At 41.2% G+C, this 18,864-nt stretch overlaps 1 protein-coding gene across 1 annotated transcript in view; it reads right to left on the bottom strand.

Annotated features, from left to right (window-relative positions):
* Window positions 1-18,864, bottom strand: part of LOC122552261 (complement C3-like) — a 111,106-nt gene that overhangs the window by 77,904 nt on the left and 14,338 nt on the right. The window contains exons 6-15 of the mRNA XM_043694948.1: window positions 16,685-16,767; window positions 13,859-13,946; window positions 13,673-13,775; window positions 12,339-12,459; window positions 10,755-10,870; window positions 10,514-10,660; window positions 7,648-7,860; window positions 4,386-4,589; window positions 2,613-2,777; window positions 1,072-1,201 (exon numbers count right to left, since the gene is read on the bottom strand). Of these exons, the coding sequence (XP_043550883.1) occupies window positions 1,072-1,201; window positions 2,613-2,777; window positions 4,386-4,589; window positions 7,648-7,860; window positions 10,514-10,660; window positions 10,755-10,870; window positions 12,339-12,459; window positions 13,673-13,775; window positions 13,859-13,946; window positions 16,685-16,767 (1,370 nt within the window). The remainder of the gene's footprint in view (window positions 1-1,071; window positions 1,202-2,612; window positions 2,778-4,385; window positions 4,590-7,647; window positions 7,861-10,513; window positions 10,661-10,754; window positions 10,871-12,338; window positions 12,460-13,672; window positions 13,776-13,858; window positions 13,947-16,684; window positions 16,768-18,864) is intronic.

Below are 18,864 nucleotides of genomic sequence, written 5' to 3'. Positions count from 1 at the left end.
TTTTTGTCATTTACATAAATGATTTGGATGTGAGCATAAGAGGTACAGTTAGTAAGTTTGCAGATGACACCAAAATTGGAGATGTAGTGGACAGCGAAGAAGGTTACCTCAGATTACAACAGGATCTTAACCTGATGGGCCAATGGGCTGAGAATTGGCAGATGGAGATTAATTCAGATAAATGCGAGGTGCTGCATTTTGGGAAAGCAAATCTTAGCAGGACTTATACACTTAATGGTAAGGTCCTAGGGAGTGTTGCTGAACAAAGAGACCTTGGAGTGCAGGTTCATAGCTCCTTGAAAGTGGAGTCGCAGGTAGATAGGATAGTGAAGAAGGCATTTGATATGCTTTCTTTTAATGGTCAGAGTATTGAGTAGAGGGGTTGGGAGGTCATGTTGCGGCTGTACAGGACATTGGTTAGGCCACTGTTGGAATATTGCGTGCAATTCTGGTCTCCTTCCTATCGGAAATATGTTGTGAAACTTGAAAGGGTTCAGAAAGGATTTACAAGAGTGTTGCCCGGGTTTGAAGATTTGAGCCATAGGGAGAGGCTGAACAGGCTGGGGCTGTTTTCCCTGGAGGGTCGGAGGTTGAAGGGTAACCTTATAGAGGTTTATAAAATCATGAGGTGCATTGATAGGATAAATAGACAAAGTCTTTTCCCTGGGGTTGGGGAGTCCAGATCTATGACTCTGTACAGATTATCTAAGGGAGTTAACAGGAGAGTTATTGAGGAGCAAAAACTGCAGATGCAGAAAAACCGCATAAGACAGGAAAGGAGGCAGTAAGTGGCTCAAGCTTGGATCATAAAAGGTGATAGCAATAGTTTTTGGCATGTTAAGTGTCAGGGATATCAATTTTGGGGGGTGAGTTTAAGTTGGAATAAGTGCAATTTAGATGCTTATCAACAATCTGAACTAGACTTCAGCACAGATCCAGCGCTGTGCATTAAACTAGTATCTCATTCATTCTCTAATACAAGTTATCACTGCAAATAGAATTTCAACCTCTCCAGAATCCTCTTTACAAGTTGCAGAAGTTAATTCAATGAGTGCTTCTAAAAACCAGTACCTGTCCTTGTAGGTGTCTTGAGGTCACTGCTTGTTATAATTGTCAGTCCCGCATCTGTGAAAACGCCAAGAACATCACTGCCACTTCCAGGCGTGCATCCAATGTCATTCTTCTCGACAACGTCCCAGATCTGTATGAAATACACACAAAGCTGCTACATGAATCAAAGAAGGATTGACAACGTGACGCTGTTACTGCCTCGCTTTCTCTCTGGCTAGAGTTTCAGTGGTGCAGCGAAAATGTTCCCAAAATGAGCAAAGAACACAACAGATATTGGAAATCTGAAAAAAGCTGGAAACACTGTGTCAGCATTGAGCACAGTGTCTGAATGGATTAACAGATGTACCACCTCAAAGCAGTTCAATAACCTTAACGATATATTTCAGGCAGATGGAGACAACTTAGCGAATTAAGATCACTGTTCCCTTTTCTTTCAACATTTTGCCAAGTGTGATTGTTAGTACAAAGCCCAGTGTGGAGCCCTCAGATACTATCCTAATACCTGTACTGAAATATTGCAAAGCAGAGGAACAGGTTTCTGAGTGTGACTTAAGAAAGTGTCTCATTGGCAGTGAGCTCCAGTACACAGAAGGAAGGTCCATAATCCTTTACTCAGTCATGTTCCTCTGCTGGTTTTTAATGAACGGGCTTCAGAAAACTGCTTCATTTAAGCTGTGCACATTCTTAAGGGCGGGTGGGTGTGATTTTTATTTTTATTCTCTTGTGGGACATAGGCATTGCTGGTTGCACCAATATTTATTGCCTGTCCCTAGTGGTGAGCTGCCTTCTTGAACTGCTGCAGTCTGTGTGCTACAGATTAAACCATAATCCACTTAATTATGGAGGAAATTTCAGGATTTTGAACAGGAATGGCAATATATTTTCAAGTCAGGATGGCGAGTGGCTCGGAGGGAACTTGCAGGTGGTCTTGCTGCTATGTATCTGCTGCCTTTGTCCTTCTAGATAAAAGTGGTTGTGGTCTTGGAAGGTGCTGTCGAAAGATATTTGGCAAATTTTTGCAGTGCTTCCTGTAGATAGTACACACTGCTGCTACTGAGCGTTGGTGGTGGAGGGACTGGAGTAAATTAAAGAACTTGCATTCTCTTTTGATGCTCAAAATGATTTATTAAAGAGTGCACCTTATTGAAGGATGCATCTGCAACATAGTCACCACTTTCATCAGTTCTATTGGAAATCAAAAGGAATTGCTTTAAATATTGGCTTCTTCCTTCACCCCTTTTCATCCAACTGTTGGTCTGACCAGAAACTTCATTTCCAGTCTATTTTCACCTAAAACCCGACATCCCAAAGTACTGTCTGCTTTTGATTTCCTTTCTGCAACTCCCTCTACATCCCTTCAGCTCTTCTAAGCATCTGTGTCCATCTCTTGACAACTTCTGACCATTTTGCTTTCAAATAAACAAAATAACTTTAAAACAGTTGGCCAAGAAACATCACACAAGTTAAGTGTTCGCCCCTTATTAATCACTAACAGCACTTCCTTAACTTAAAAGCTTAGAAAAATGTCAGGAATTACTTGCCTTCCTCTGCGTTATCTTATTTTTCTTATTCAACACAAACACGGCTTTATCCACAGCAACTAGACCAACTGTTGCCCCAGAGTCGCCTGTGATTTTCAGTTGAAACTGTTTTCCAGGTTTGTAAATCTTGTTTTCATCGTGTTGGTTTGCAGCAGACACTACCAACTGTGAAGAAATGTATGTCAGTCTGAAATCGTCACAAAAACGCGATAACTTTTGATTGGTGCAACTCATCACTGCTGAAATTAGCGAATCAGAATACTAAAGTTATAGAATTAAAGAATGAAACAGCAGAGAAAGAGATCAGTCAGCTTTATTCATTTGTAAGAATTATCCAATTCATCCAATTCCTCTTGTTATTACTCCCTAGCCCTGTAAACTTTCCCCTTCAAGTATTCACAAATTCTCTCTTTGAATTTGAGACTTGCACCATCAGAGGCTTTGCCTTTAAGAGATTTTACTTGGAAGAGTTTTTTTAAAACTTTTTTATAGCAACTCTACCAACTACTAAACAGTTGGCTAAAATGCAACTCGCATATGTAGGAATAAGGACTCCAGGTGTTCAAAAGTCTGAGGGGTTTTGAGTACAGGTTTTGTGTCAGCAAGAGGGACAGCAACTGCAGGACACAGATTTAATATAAATTGCAATTAGTTATGAGGAATATTCGAAGCAGTTCAGTCCATTTGGCCCCTCAAGCCAGTTCTCCCATTTAACACCACTACAGCTAAACTGACTATGGCTTCCATTTCTAATCTCTGTTTCCATTCCAATAATCTTTGACTGTCTGATGGATCAAAAACCTAACTGAGCCTTGAATATAATCAATGAGCCAAACTCCACTGCTATTAGTGGAAAAGAAGTTCCAGAATTAAGAAACAATCATAATTGCCTGTGGAACAATGCATCATGAAAACAGCTTAAGTGATGCAAACAGTTTTGTTACGTTTATTTATCCCTTAACTCCACTTGTTTCTCTCTCTGACTTTGTGTAAACTAGGCTGAAAACAAAGGTTATAGGGTTTAAGTCAATTAAATTGTTATGTTGTTTCATTTTGCTCTGTTAAAGTTACAACAATTGTTAATAAATGATTAAATCTTTTCTTTAAGATACAAGTCCTGGATCAGGATAAGTCACAGAGTCGGGAATTGGTCATTTTAAAGTCTGTTTAAATATCATTTTTGAGGGCCTTTGAAGGTTTTAATCGTATTGCAAATACAGAGGTAGGAAGGTCGATTTGATTTGATTGAGAGTGTGGTGCTGGAAATGCACAGCAGGTCAGACAGCATCCGAGGAGCAGGAGAACTGACGTTTCGGGCATTAGCTGCCTGACCTGCTGTGCTTTTCCAGTGCCACATTCTTGACTCTGATCTCCAGCATCTGCCATCCTCACTTTCTCCTAGTTGATTTGATCTGGTCATCTGTCTCATGTTGTAACATACTGCAGAGTAACCTTTTATGTGGCACCATATCAAATGCTTTTTGGAAATCCAAATACACTACTCCTGGACTGTCTCCTTTAGCCAGCTCACTTGAAAACTCCTCAGAGAACTTTAATGACATCATAGTAACTCTACCTGATATTATCATGATTGTCAAAATGTCCTGCTACTATTGCTGTAGTAACCCATTTCATTTTAACACTGAAAGATGATGTGCTAACTAGTGCAGTTTTGTGCTTTCATTCTCCCTTATCTCTCAGCACTGGGGCTGGGTGTGAAAACATTGCAGATTCCTAACCAAAACAAATCAAATAGAAAACAGGAATGCTTACTGTTCCCATGCATGTGTCTTTCACATCAATCCAGACAGAATCAGCAACCATTTCTATATTTGCTCCCTTTGTCACGTAGTAATAGACCAGTAGTCTGAAGGATGGTATTAAGTCAGAGGTGATTGGAATGAGCATGTTCACCACAATTTGGCCAATCTCCCTTGACTGTCGTCCAACGGTCACAATCTTTCCTTTGTTTATCAACTGATTAAAAGGAAGTGAAAATAAGTAGGTTAAAATACAATCGATCATTTTGAAACAAACTAAAACAGAGAATTATGGAGAAACCTCAGCAGATCATGCAACATCTGTGGAGAGAGGAACAGAAATAACATTTCACATCTGATGGGTCACTGGATTTGAAATGTTCCTGATGAAGAGCTTATGCCCGAAACGTCGATTCTCCTGCTCCTCGGATGCTGCCTGACCTGCTGTGCTTTTCCAGCACCACACTCTCGACTCTGATCTCCAGCACCTGCAGTTCTCACTTTCGCCCACTGGATTAACCCTATTTCACTCTCCACAGACCCTGCTAGACGTGCTGAGTTTCTCCATAATTCTCCATTTTGGTTTGCAGATCTCCACAGTTCTCTGTTTTATTTGAGACAATTTTGAAAACCTCACCACATGAAGTAATTGAGAAAGTAAAACAGCTTAATATAAGCTATCAACACATTTTTGAACAATTGAATTCTTACAATTCCAAATGCATATTAATAAATAGCTATGCCTGTCTTAGCATAGTGGAAACAGGTCAAATTTTGAACTGCCCGAAGGCTTTGTGCACTTTGAGAAGCACAGCAGAAATTATTTAGCGGGTTGAATGTGTTATACTATTGCTCTCAGAATGCCATAACCTGCTGTTGATCCCCGGCTAACATGTATTTTCCCATAAAAGATCGTGCCTTAATCCTCCAACCAGCCACCAAGGATATCAAACCCTTCCTTGTAACTGTCGTAGGCTGAGCCAGAAATGAAAGCAAACTGATGGAAATGTTCAGGATGTCAGGCAGCGATTGTGGAGAGATACAACATTAAGATATCCTCGAGACAGGAAGGCTATGAGAGGAGATCTGATTGAGGCTTTTAAAATCAGGAATGGGGAGGCAACGGCCGAGTGGTATTATTGCTCGACTATTAACCCAGAATAATGTTCTGCAGACCTGGATTTGAATCCTGCCATGGCAGATGGTGGAATTTGAATTCAATAAAAATAAATCTGGAATTAAGAGTCTAATGATGACCATGAAGCAATTATCAGAAAAGCCCATCTGGTTCACTAATGCCCTTTAGGGAAGGTAAATCTTCCATCCTTACCTGATCTGGCCTACATGTGACTCCAGAGCCACAGCAATGTGGTTGACTCCCAACTGCCCTCTGAAATGGCCTAGCAAGCCACTCCGTTGTATCAATTGCTGGAAAGTCACAGCAAATGGACTGCAGTGATTCAAGAAGGCAGCTCACCATCACCTTCTCAAGGGCAAATAGGGACGGCCAGCCAGCGACGCCCAAGTCCCACAAATGAATTTTTATTTTAAAATGAGTGGATGGGATAGAACAGATAGTGTGAAGCTGGTTCTACTTGCAAAAGAAGCAAGAGTGAAAGGGTTTTGAGTGGTTTGAAGTAAATAAAGCGAGGGTGAAGTAGGAAAAAGAACTTTTTCACACAGTGAGTAGTTAGGAAATGCAACGGTCTGATGGAAATATGGTGGAGGCAGGATCAACTGAGGCATTTCAGAGGGCATTATTGGGATTGCAAAGGTGCGTAAGGATATGAGGGAAAATGCAGGAGATGGTTACTGAGTGCCGATCAGGCCCAATGGGCTGAATAGCCTCCTTCCACATTGTAACAATTCTGTGATTTGAGGCTGATCTTAATGAAGATCCAACAGCTTGAAACATTAACTTGGTTTCTCTCCACAGACGCTGCCCAGTCTGCTGAATGTTTCCCAATGTGTTCTCTTTATTTCAGATTTTCACCATTTCCAACATTGTGTTTTTGTATCAGACTTAACCAGACAAAGCAACTTTGACTGCTATTGGTTCAATTCCCGCCTCAGGCGACTGACTGTGCGGTGTTTGCACATTCTCCCCGTTCTGCGTGGGTTTCCTCCGGGTGCTCCGGTTTCCTCCCACAGTCCAAAAAAAATGTGCAGGTTAGATGAATTGGCCATGCTAAATTGCCCGTTGTGTTAGGTGAAGTGTTACATGTAGGGGAATGAGTCTGGGTGGGTTGCGCTTCGAGCGGGTTGGTGTGGACTTGTTGGGCCGAAGGGCCTGTTTCCACACTGTAAGTAATCTAATCTAAAACTAATCTATACCCTGAGATAATCTTCCAAGCAATATTCTTTCTCAAAAAGATCCCTACTTCCTATGTTGTAATATAGAGAGGAGACGAAATTGGAATTTAAATACCATTTATCAAGCACCCAGGACATCCTAAACTAATGAATTAATGCAGAGTCTTTGTATTGTAATCACTGTTGTAATGCAGAAGGAATATTATTACTGATTTGCAGACATGAAGACCATAGCCATGACAGTGAATATCTGAACAGATAATGTTCTTTTGCAATGTTAAGTGAGATATAAATGTTATCCATATCACTTCTGATTCCTTCTAACTATAGGATGATGCACCTTCCATCCCACAGGATGATGAACAGACAAGGCCTGGGATGAACACCATCCCAAATCTATGTCATGAATTTCAGTTCCTTCACTCCTCTCATGCAGAATAAGGCTTCAGCCCTTGTTCCAGCATCCAATTCTGACTCATTAGATGGCGCCAGAGTGTGGTGACACTGTACAACACAACATTTTTGACTGTATTTATGACAAAATACACATTACAATAAATAAATAAAATTAAACAAATCAGTTCATTCAAGGCTGATGGATTTCCATCTCTTGTCCTATAGTTACATAACCTTTAATCCCTTTAATTCCACAAGAAAGCTTGCTTGTGGAAACTACAGTAGTAACTGGAAAGCATAAGAATCTCACAAATTGGAGGAACTTGCATAGTGTGTGCAAGTGCAGACTCTTAACTGCCCTCTGGGGCAATTAGGGATGGGCAATAAATGCTGGACTAGCCAGTGATGCCCACATCCTCTGAATGAATTTAAAAAATATATGATCCATGAGTTAAAATGATACACAACCCAATGGACAGAATGGCCTCAGTGATATCTCCTCCCTCCACAAGTGATTGCTTTTTAAACCGAGGACCCTCTAACCGCCGGTGAAATAGAAAACATACCATATAGGTAAAGTACTTTATCTGGTTCTGGATTCCTGCATTGTCATTTCGGAGACTGAGATGAACGACCAAATTACTTCCAGGACTTAGTTCTGCTGGCTGAATGCCAATGTGCAGGTAGTTCATCGAGCCAGCCTGTGTCTGATATGGCTGTGCCACCATACTTGCAGAGGCCTGCCGTGCTTTAGGAGTGTTGGGAACATTAGTTTCAACCTGTAAATAAGGAAATGAACAATCCGGAAGCAACACTGCTGTCAATTAGTCACGTGCAAATGGCAAACATTTACTAAAGTGAGATTAATCTTCCATATCAGGAATAAAATCAGCAGGAAGAAGGTTGGTACACCAACTGAGATATATGTTCCTCCAATGCTGGCCTGACAATCATCCCAGTTTTAATCACACCACTACTACTGGGCATGTCTTAGGTCGAAAGGAGGGACTGGATTCTCTCCCTCTGGAATTCCTTCCTTCCCTGAAACAAGGGAAGTTCTGTGTTCAGGAAATTAATCTGGAGCCCAAATGCATATGGAACATTAGTTTTTAAAGGTCAATAAAACAGAAAGTAGATCTGACATTCTGTCATCTTCAATTGAAACCACATTGCAATTGTTCATTGAATTGTTCACCGTCATAAAGTAAAGAATATTCTCTTTGTTGGCAAAAAAGGTCAAGGGAGAATTTAATAGATGCATTTTAAATTATGAAGGGTTGTGATCGAGTAAGAAATGAAAGATTGCTTCCATTTGTGGGTCTAGAGGACGTAAATTTAAAATAGTTGTAAAGAAACGAAATGAGACTGTTCGCTATCTTGTGAATGAGTGCAATACGAAATGAATTCCCTGAAAGTAGATGGTGGAAGTAGATTCAATATGTGACACTACTATGACTTTGAGGACTGTATTTTCTCCTGGTTCGTTTATGAAGAAAGGTCAAGGCAGAGGAGTTAAGCAGTCCACTCGGAGCCAATAAACAAAACAATTTGAGAGGCTTTGGGTTTCTTTTTAAATGGTTGGAATGTGTTGTTGCTGTGCCACCATAATCTTACCAGACCATAGGGGTTGCTCACTCATTCGAGAGAAGTAACTGGTTGTGATTTAACCTGAGGGCCACCAGACCTCAGGCAAGGCAAGAGGTTGAGAAAGAGAGTCATTTGTGGTAAACTCAAACCGGTAAGGGGGATTGAACCCACCCTGTTGGCATCATACTACTCTGTAAACAATCCAGCCAGCTGAGCTAAACAGATTCCCAACTGGAATATAGAAGCAGCCTGAATGGATGGGGGTCAAGCACCCAGGGTTTTTAGCTTTGGTTTTCAGTAACAGTTGCTCCTGGGGTCTTGGAGTTGGATATGGAAGTTGTTTTTCATCTGTGTTACCACTAAAAACTGGGGTTCTCTGCCTGCTGCTAGAATCGCATGTGAGACAATCTCTTTTACTGAATTTGCCTTTGCCAAGGGTGTGTTTATGGGAACCATCAGGGTTTGTGACATAAAGCTCAGATAAAGAAGAAATGGACAAAACAATCTTTATCCTACTTCTCATATAACAAAGATGTTGTACCAAACATGATGCCATGAAAATAATCCCAGCCTATCCAGCCTTTCTCTATAACCCAAACCTTCCATACCCGGCAACATCCTGGTAAATCTGTTCTGAACCCTCTCCAATTTAATAACATCCTTCCTATAACTGAGCAACCAGAACTGGACACCAATATATAGTTCCTGGGCTTTTCCTTGCCACCTGTCATGAATACTGGCACTATGTTAGCCAACCTCCAATCTTCTGGCATCTCACTTGTGGCTATCAATGATACAAATACCTCAGCAAAGGGCTCAGCAATTTATTCCCTCTCTTCCCACAGAGTTCTAGGATACACCGGATTAAATGTTAGGGATTTATCCACCTTTACGCTTCCTAAGACATCCGACATTTCCTCCTTTGAAAAATGGACATTTTTCAAGATGTTGCTATTTATTTCCCCACATTCTCTATCTTCTAAATCCCCCTCCACAGTAAACACTGATGCAAAATACTCGTATAGTATCGCCTGCAGTTCCATACATAGGTGCCCTTGTTGATCTTTAAGGTACCCTATTTTCTCTTTAGTCACCTTTCTGTCCTTAATATATTCATAGAGTCATAGAGATGTACAGCATGGAAACAGACCCTTCGGTCCAACCCGTCCATGCCGATCAGATATCCCAACCCAATCTAATCCCACCTGCCAGCACCCGGCCCATATCCCTCCAAACCCTTCCTATACATATACCCATCCAAATGCCATTTAAATGCTGCAAATGTACCAGCCTCCACCACTTCCTCTGGCAGCTCATTCCATACACGAATCACTTCAGATTCTCCTCAATCCTATTTGCCAAGGCTGTCTCATGTCCCCTTTTCAATCTCCTGTTCTCCCTCTTAAGTGTACTCCACATAATTGGCTTATTGGCAAAAGACAGAGAGTAGTTAAATAACCTATTATTCTGTTCTGTTTTCCAATAGAGTTAAGTCATTCAAATTCTTCCTTTTGTTGCATTTAACTGCAATGTGTGAATAAAGTGTGCTTTGCTTCAAGACTGTAGTTTGACCGATCCGGAACACAACGCATGGCAATTACTTTTAAAATAAGAAAAAATTAGGATCTAGGCTATTTTTTTTTTAAATATACTTTGAGGGGGTTTGGTCTGATCCTTGACAAATAGTAATATTCAGAAAGGACATTGGATATATATGTGAAAGGATGTGACATGTAGGGTTAGGAAAAAGATGCAGAAAGGTTGTACCAAATTAGGTGGCTGTTTGAGCGAGCAAGGCCTCCTCTGTGCCTCATTGGTCGATAGCTCTCTATTTAGTGTACTCACTTTTACTTGTATATTTTGTGGCTGTCCAACTGTATTTAATGTCAACCTGGCAATACCATCATGTTGGGTTTTTGAGTGACTTTGTCCTCCATTGACCATCACAGGGATTCCATTGGCTGGTGAACCATCAGGGTTTGTTACGTAGACCTCAGATAAAGAAGAAAGATAAAATTTCTCATGGGACAACGATACGTACGTAAGGTGTAGAAAGAAAGGATGAGGTGAATGGAGAGGTTTGTACCATTAAATCAAATGGCATTCCAGGCTTGTAATACTTGGAAGTCTTGGTAAATAATATGGTGTATGGGGAGGTGACTATTTTTATTCCTGATTTTTCTGCTTCAACCATGTCACTGCCTAAATCATAAGGCAAAAAGAAATATGATTAAATGTACAGTGTTTTGGCAAATACCAGAAGTGAAACATTTCTGCTAAAGGCTTATTAAATGAAACACTGTCACTGCCTCTGATGCGCTGTTTTCACAGAAAATAAACAGAGAACACAATTAACCAAACCCAGATTAACGATTCATTGGATTTTCACTAATTGGTTTCACAGTGAATTCACTACATTTTTAAATGATAAATCTTTTAACTTTCACTGAGGGACAGTTGCACAACAACGATGCACAAACATCGATTCGCCTGCTCCTCGGATGCTGCCTGACCTGCTGTGCTTTTCCAGCACCACTCTAATCTTGACTCTAATCTCCAGCATCTGCAGTACCCACTTTCGCCTAAGTAACCTAGGGGCGCAAACAAATGCTTCAAAGGCCCAATTTCAAATCCCATCATCGAGGGGAATTTAAGTTTGATTAGTTAATGAATCTGGAATAAAAATACTCATTACAAAGAATATAAAATAAACAGTCTCTTTAAGATTGACCACGATATGATCAGAGTGTTGGAGAGATCTTGTGGCACGATGGTAGTGTCCTACCTCAGAGACAGGTTATCCAGGTTCAAATCCCACCCACTTCAGACATAACATCTTTGACCAGGTTGATTAAAAAAATTTACTTTTTTAGAAGTCAGATGGTTATGAAAAACTCTGCAAGTTTATTTAGTTCTTTCAGGGAAAATAATTTATCACCCTTAGCTGGGCTGGTCAACCTATGACACCAGATACACAACAGTGTGCAGCCTCTGGACTGAAGTAACTGGTTTGTATCAAAACTGATCTATGTCAGTTAAACATTACTGACATACTTTCTTGGATGAGGCAGTATTGTAAATGACAATGTTCTGGGGACTTGGGTTGAAATCCTACCATAACAGATGGTGGAATTTGGATTCAGTGAATAAATATGGAATAAAAATGATAGCCGAAGGGAGAACATACGGCCTCTATCAATTGTTGTAAAACACCTGCTGGTTCACTACTTTCTGAAGTACCATCGTTAGCTAGCTTGGTCTAAATATGATTCCAGACCCACAGGCAGCATCCGAGGAACAGTAGAATCGGGCATAAGCCCTTCATCAGGAATGAGACTTGTGGGTCAGGGGCTGAGAGATGGACAGCCATGGCTTTTTCAAGCAATGAGTCTATTCAAGAAAGAGATCAATAGATTTTTGGATCTAAAGTCATGTAGGGATAGGATAGGGTGGAATCGAGGCGAAAGGTCAATAAAGCTGTTATGGAATGGCCTATTCCAGCTGGCGCTTGTGCTGCTGTCACAAAATTAACACTGTTCTGGCACATTTATAGAGATTCACTATTTGTAAATATAAATACTAAAGGCAGAAATCAATCCTTGTTTTCACATCTTTATCACACGTACAAGATTGCCCTTTAACCATATTATGCACAATGAAATATACATACCTGTATGTGTTATGACACTGGCAGTAATATAGATTGAGCATCCTACAAGTTCGTAAATGTCAGGAAAGCTGGTTTTGAAAACTTCACTTGTCAAAGAAGCATCCCCTCGTCCATCTATAATCTGAAATTAAATACTTTAGATCAGGCCAGAGTCCTACAATAACTGCAGGACCCTATCAAATAAATTATTCAATAATTTTCTAACGTTCTGCTGTGTATCCTCTGTGAGTTTTGTGAAGATTTATAGCTCAGGTTGAGGTTCTTGGATGTAGGTTTGCTCGCTGAGCTGGAAGGTTCATTTTCAGACGTTTCATCACCATATTAGGTAACATCAAGAGTGAGCTGAAACTTTATTGCTGGAACAGCACAGCAGGTCAGGCAGCATCTAGGGAACAGAAGATTCGACGTTTCGGGCACATGCCCTTCTTCATTCCTGAAGAAGGGCATGTGCCCGAAACGTCGAATCTTCTGTTCCCTAGATGCTGCCTGACCTGCTGTGCTGTTCCAGCAATAAAGTTTCAGCTTTGATCTCCAGCGTCTGCAGACCTCACTTTCTCCTCGAAAACATCAAGAGTGAGCCTCCTAATGAAGCCATACTAGGTGACATCATCATGATGGCGATGAAACATCTGAAAGCGAACCTTCCAGCTCAGCAAGCAAACCTACGCCCAGTGTGTCCTCTGTATTTGTAATGAAGTCCAGTCCACATTGGGCACTGGATATTTAGAATCTGAAAGCACTGGACAGTGTGATTGATTTTCTATCCCTGATTTTAAATCCTACATCACTTCAAGGGCCAAGAACATTAAATAACTTTGTTTTGTTGATAGCTGTCGGTTTTGTACGACAATATAAGTATTTTTCAATGTGAAAATGTTTCCTCATCAAGAGAACAGTTATTTTCCTACTTAGTTAATTCTTCAAACTCTTAAGCTTTTCCACTTATCATTGTGATGCGAATCCAAACGAACATGCCAATACAAAAGCAGACCTTCCTCAGGTCATCGCACCTGAAACATTAACAATGATTTTTCTCCGCACATGCTACCAGACTTGCTGAGCTTTTCCAGCAACTTTTGTTTTCAATTTACATCATCCACGTTCTTTCAGTATTTATCAGATGAACATGCCTTATTTGTCAATGTGATGCCAATCCAGATGAATATGCTGGCAGTTGGGTAAATCCCACATTTAGAACATAGAAAAATACAGCGCAGAACAGGCCCTTTGGCCCTCAATGTTGCGCTGACTTGTGAACTATTCTCAGCTTGTTCCCTTACACTATCCCAAAATCATCCAGTAATATTCCAGTAATCTTTTGCTTTTGTACTTACGCCTACTGATTGAAGTGATGATGGAATGCCTATCCTTTCACCATCCTTCATTATTCCAAACATAACAAATGCACGACCCTCAACAGGCTTTCCATAAGTGAATCTAAAAATGAGAAAATAGAACTGTTAAAATGGTCATTGGAGCAAGCTTGCAGGAAAGCTGGTCTCTGAAGGGAGAATACTAACCTTGCAGTGATTGAAACATCCAGTCTATTATCATCAACATAGAAAAAATGCTTTTCTCCTTCAAGGGTAACTTCAAAACTCGGTAACACTATCAAAACAAGCCAAGTCAAAACAGCATTTAAAATATTACAATTACTGACTGATTCCCGTGTTGTTTTACATTCAAACATAGACACACACTGAGGTATCACAGTCAAATGAATCACAAGACAATGACTTTTATGGTGCTCTTTGAGAAACAAATCCTAGAGTGAAAACCAAAAATAGTTTCATGAACTTTTTCAACTCGTTCTAATGCATGAAATCACAGGTTGGTCACATGAAACAGAATGATAGAGTGGAATTGAGGAAGCTGTATCCATCACCTCACAGCGCAGCTCCTTTATAAATATTGAATCAAGCAAACGTCGCGTGAAGAGTTTAACCTCCCTTACCAACAGAAATAGATTTTTTTGAGAATAGACTCCCTACAGTGTGTGAACAGGTCCTGCAGCCCAACCCGATCCCTCCGAAGAGTAACCCACCCAGACCAGCTCCCCATTGCTCTACACTTACCCCCACTAATGCACCTAACCTACACATCCCTGAACACTATGGGCAATTTAGTCTGGCCAACTCACAGAACCTAAACATCTTTGGATTGTTGGGGAAACCAGAGCACCTGAGGGAAACCCACGCAGACACGGGGAGAATGTGCAAACTCCACACAGACAGTCACAGTCAAATGAATCACAAGACAACGACTTTTATGGTGCTCTGGGGGTGGAATCAATCCCTGGTTCCTGCCACTGTGAGGCAACAGTGCTAACCACTGAGCCACTGTGCCACAAGGGATACATTAATCAATGGAAATCTTCAGGGATTAAAGTTCCAAATTTGATGTTACACACTTGGCACAATAATATCATGGGACTAGAATGGGAATAAACTAAATCTTTTGGTTTTCATTTAGACGAACATTTTTTGTAATATAACTGTGCCATCTTGAGCTGAGTAGGTTATCTGTCAGTGTCAACAAGCTTGCTATTGACCTGGCATGATGGTGATGTTAATGAAGGCAAGGATGGCCCTTGGAGGGCACTGGTCACGTCTGTTGTGGAAGACTTGCCAAGTGGTATTCAGTCATGAATATTGTTAGATAATATAATAATTCTTCCAGGGTGTAAAATCCTTGCTGGATTCTACGTCACAGACAAGTGATGGCCGAGGTTGGGTTGGTCAATGGATGCAACTGATAGTGGGGGAATGGGCGGTGTAAGTTGTGCTATTGCACTGGTTTTTGTGACCAGATATTAAGATCACTGAAAGTTTTGGGATCTATTATGAAAATGCCACTGAGTCCTTCCCTATGAGAAACAGCAAGGCATGGCTCTCAGCAAGTCCTGCACCCACCTTGTCCATTCCAAGGATTGGTTATCAACCTATCAGATGGCTTTTGAAGAAAGGATCCAAATGTTGCAGCATCTCTCACAGGATTGCTCGTCATGGTTTCCACACTCAAGCATCCTGTATGCTGCAGGATGTGGACCTTCATTTGGTGTCGATTAAAGGCCTCAATGATCAATGCACCATCCAGAGACCTGCCTGCTGCAGACTTAATCAGGGCAAATTGTCAGGGCGCCCATTCAACCAACCACTACCAGCTATGAGCGTATCAAGTAACATAGAACCCCTAGAGCATAGGTATAGGCCATTCGAGTATACACAGCCTCCCTGAAGAGCATCCCACACCCACATCCTATCCCTGTAACCTCGCATTTATGATGGCTAACCCATCTACCCTGAACGCTACAGGACATTTAAGAACGGTCGATCAACCTAACCTGCACATCTTTGCACTGTGGAAGGAAACTGGAGAAACCAGAGTAAATCCACGGAGAATGTGCAACCTCCACACAGACAGTCACCTCACGCTGGAATCAAACCCAGGTCTCTGGTGCTGAGGCAGCAGTGCCAACCAATTATGCAGAAGGGAGGATCCATTGGCAGCTGAAGAATAGATCCTACAACTCAACAGAGTGATCTTAGCATCTAATTGCAAAATCACAACAACACAGTCAGCTCCTCAATAGCACGATGGTTGCATTCTTGTGCAACCCTGTGTTGTAGAAAAATTGCACTTTACAAACAATGTTTAAAGTGTTGCTGCTGTAGTCACGTTACAACCAACACACATTTTAAAAGATTGTTCTTTAGAAACAGCGGCCCCACTTCCTCAATCACGTTACAGTGAGTTTGCATTAACAAAACGCACATAATAACAGAACAACCTGTGCACCGAAATGTTTTGTCATAGGTTTTGTACAATTTCTATTTTAGTTGTTGATGGGGTGGAAGTGCCACTGCCCACAGGCCAACAATTATTGCCCATCTCTAGTTGCCCAGAGGGCAGTTGAGAATCACTGACAATGCTGCGGGTCTGGAGTCACATGTCAGCCAGACCCAGGTAAGAATAGCAGATGGCCTTCCCTGGAGGACACAGTAGGGTTTTTCTTTTATGACATCTGGCAGTGCTAGCGTGGTTATCATTGGACTGGCTTTGAATTCCAGATTTTTCTCTTAGTTGAGTTCAGATCTCCCCAACTGCCATGGTGGGACACCATGCTCCCAGGAGAACAGCCTGGGGAATCTGAATTACTCATCAAGTGACAGCACCACCCTGCCACCACCTTGCCAAATGTAGCAGAACAAAAGGCTAGGTTTCCAAACTGTAATATTTATGCTGGTTTATTAAACCTATACCTTGAGGTGTCTTCCTTTCAGTATCTGTTTTAATAAGACAAGGCAGGGCACAGAAGAAAGTAGACATTAGTTCAATTTACCCACCATATTCCTTAACTTCAAACTCAGTGGTGTAATTGACATGGCTGGCCTCTTTATAGCTTGCAGCAATCTTCCACACTCCAATGCTGGAAAATACATCAGTTAAAAAATTTCAGATGTTTGCTTTATTCATTATAAAGAATGGCAAATCTATGAGTCTCTACTATTTTAAAATCTATTTAATTTAATCAAAATACATTCCCCAAATACCAAAGCAAACTTAGCTCTTGTTAGCTTTTGTTTAAAGAACACACTGAACAATAAAGTTCAAATTCAACAAAGCATTTTGAATTATTAGGTTAGATTACTTACAGTGTGGAAACAGGCCCTTCAGCCCAACAAGTCCACACCGACCCACCAAAGAGCAACCCACCCAGACCTATTCCCCTACATTTACCCCTTCACCTAATACTTCGGGCAGTGTAGCATGGCCAATTCACCTGACCTGCACATTTTTGGACTGTGGGAGGAAACCGGAGCACCCGGAGGAAACCCACGCAAACACGGGGAAAATGTGCAAACTCCACACAGACAGTTGCCTAAGGCGGGAATTGAACCAACTCTCTAGCTCTGTGAGGCAGCAGTGCTTGCCACTGTGCCGCCCATAATTAACTAAAGAAATAAGTTAAGCACTGCTGCCTCACAGCACCAAGGTCCCAGGTTCGATTCTTGGTGACTGTCTGTGTGGAGTTTGCTCTGCAAGGGTTTGCTCTGGTTTCCTCCTGCAGGTCAGGTGAATAGGCCATGCTAAATTGTCCTATGCGCTAGGTGCATTAGTCTGAGGGGAGTGAGTTACTCCTTGGATGGTCAGTGTGGACTGGTTGGGCCGAAGGGCCTGTTCCCACACAGTGGGGAATCTATTCTAATGGAATGAAGGGTCTGTATTTAATAAGAGGTTTCACACCTCCCTTTTGTACCTTAACATCTGTGAGCAGTTCCAAATGATAATCAGAGATTGCACTGAGTCAGTGACACGACAATAAACCAAGTGGGGATAAATTGACTGAGATTTCAACTCTGTGAAACCCCTCCTTGAGCTGCAGGAATACTGTACAATTTTGTTTTAAGCTCTGGACCAAATGAGCAGGCAGTGGAAGCTGCATGAAGTAACTACCTAGTAGTTGGAAAATTCCAAGTGGAATCGAGCTCAGAGTGTGTTTTTGGGAGATCTGATGTTCCGAAAGCCAGAGGGTCAGCTGGGAAGGCTTCGAGCAAAATGTGAATTGATTTGGAGTTACCATGTAATGCAAGGAATTGGCCTCAGATGCTAGTCCACTATGTCAAAAACAAAACTGTGTTGCAAGGTAGTGCTTGCTAAAACTATTCATTTTAATGTATAACTCTCAACCTCTTAATTCACTGACTGTTAAATTAACCCCAATTGAAAATGTTTAATTTCTAAACTCCTAATGTCTAGTTGAGTCACAAAAAAGGCCTAAGTCTGCATTAATTGACTCTTCCCTTCGGAGACCATGCTCTTATTTTCTCAAGAACACCATTAGTAACACCAGGTGGTGAGCGGCCAGAAATGTCAACTCTGATTTCTCTCCACAGATGCTGCCACACCTGCAGAGCATTTCCAGAAATTTCAGTTTTTGCTTCTAATTACAGCATCCACAGTTCTTTCAGTTTTATTTTGTATATATACCCACTTGCACTTCTCACTGCTCCCTCTTAGACTGATATTTATATCGACTCACAGTGTGATCACTGTTTTTTTTAATGGCTGGTTTTTACGCCTACTCACAGTGTTAAGTATGTAAGTTAGCTCACTGAGCAGGAAGGTTTGTTTTCAGACATTTCGTCACCATGACTAGGTAACATCAACATTAAGAGTCTCCAGTGAAGCGCTGGTAGCGTGTCCCGCCTCTCTGTGCTCACTGCTCCCTCTCAGACTGATATTTACAGGTGCATAAGGTCTAGAAATTTCTAACAGAAACTTTGCAGCATATTTGCTAAGTTGTGTTATGCAGTTGAAGGAGTGTACTGTACCTTTAAGAGAGAGTGAAAGCTGTTTTGCATTGAGAGCTAACAGGCATCTGTTGTGTGACTAGCTAGCAGTCTTAATGTATACTGTAGAAGTGAAAATATCTAATATTTGGCTGTGAGACAAATACCTGAGTTTTGATTGCTGTTTTGACAACCATTCAAATTTAGCCAATCCGTTTAACTTATGCCCCAGG

This window comes from Chiloscyllium plagiosum, chromosome 8 (assembly GCF_004010195.1).
Source record: "Chiloscyllium plagiosum isolate BGI_BamShark_2017 chromosome 8, ASM401019v2, whole genome shotgun sequence".
NCBI lineage: Eukaryota > Metazoa > Chordata > Chondrichthyes > Orectolobiformes > Hemiscylliidae > Chiloscyllium > Chiloscyllium plagiosum.
This window is presented reverse-complemented; position numbering and strand designations above follow the sequence as displayed.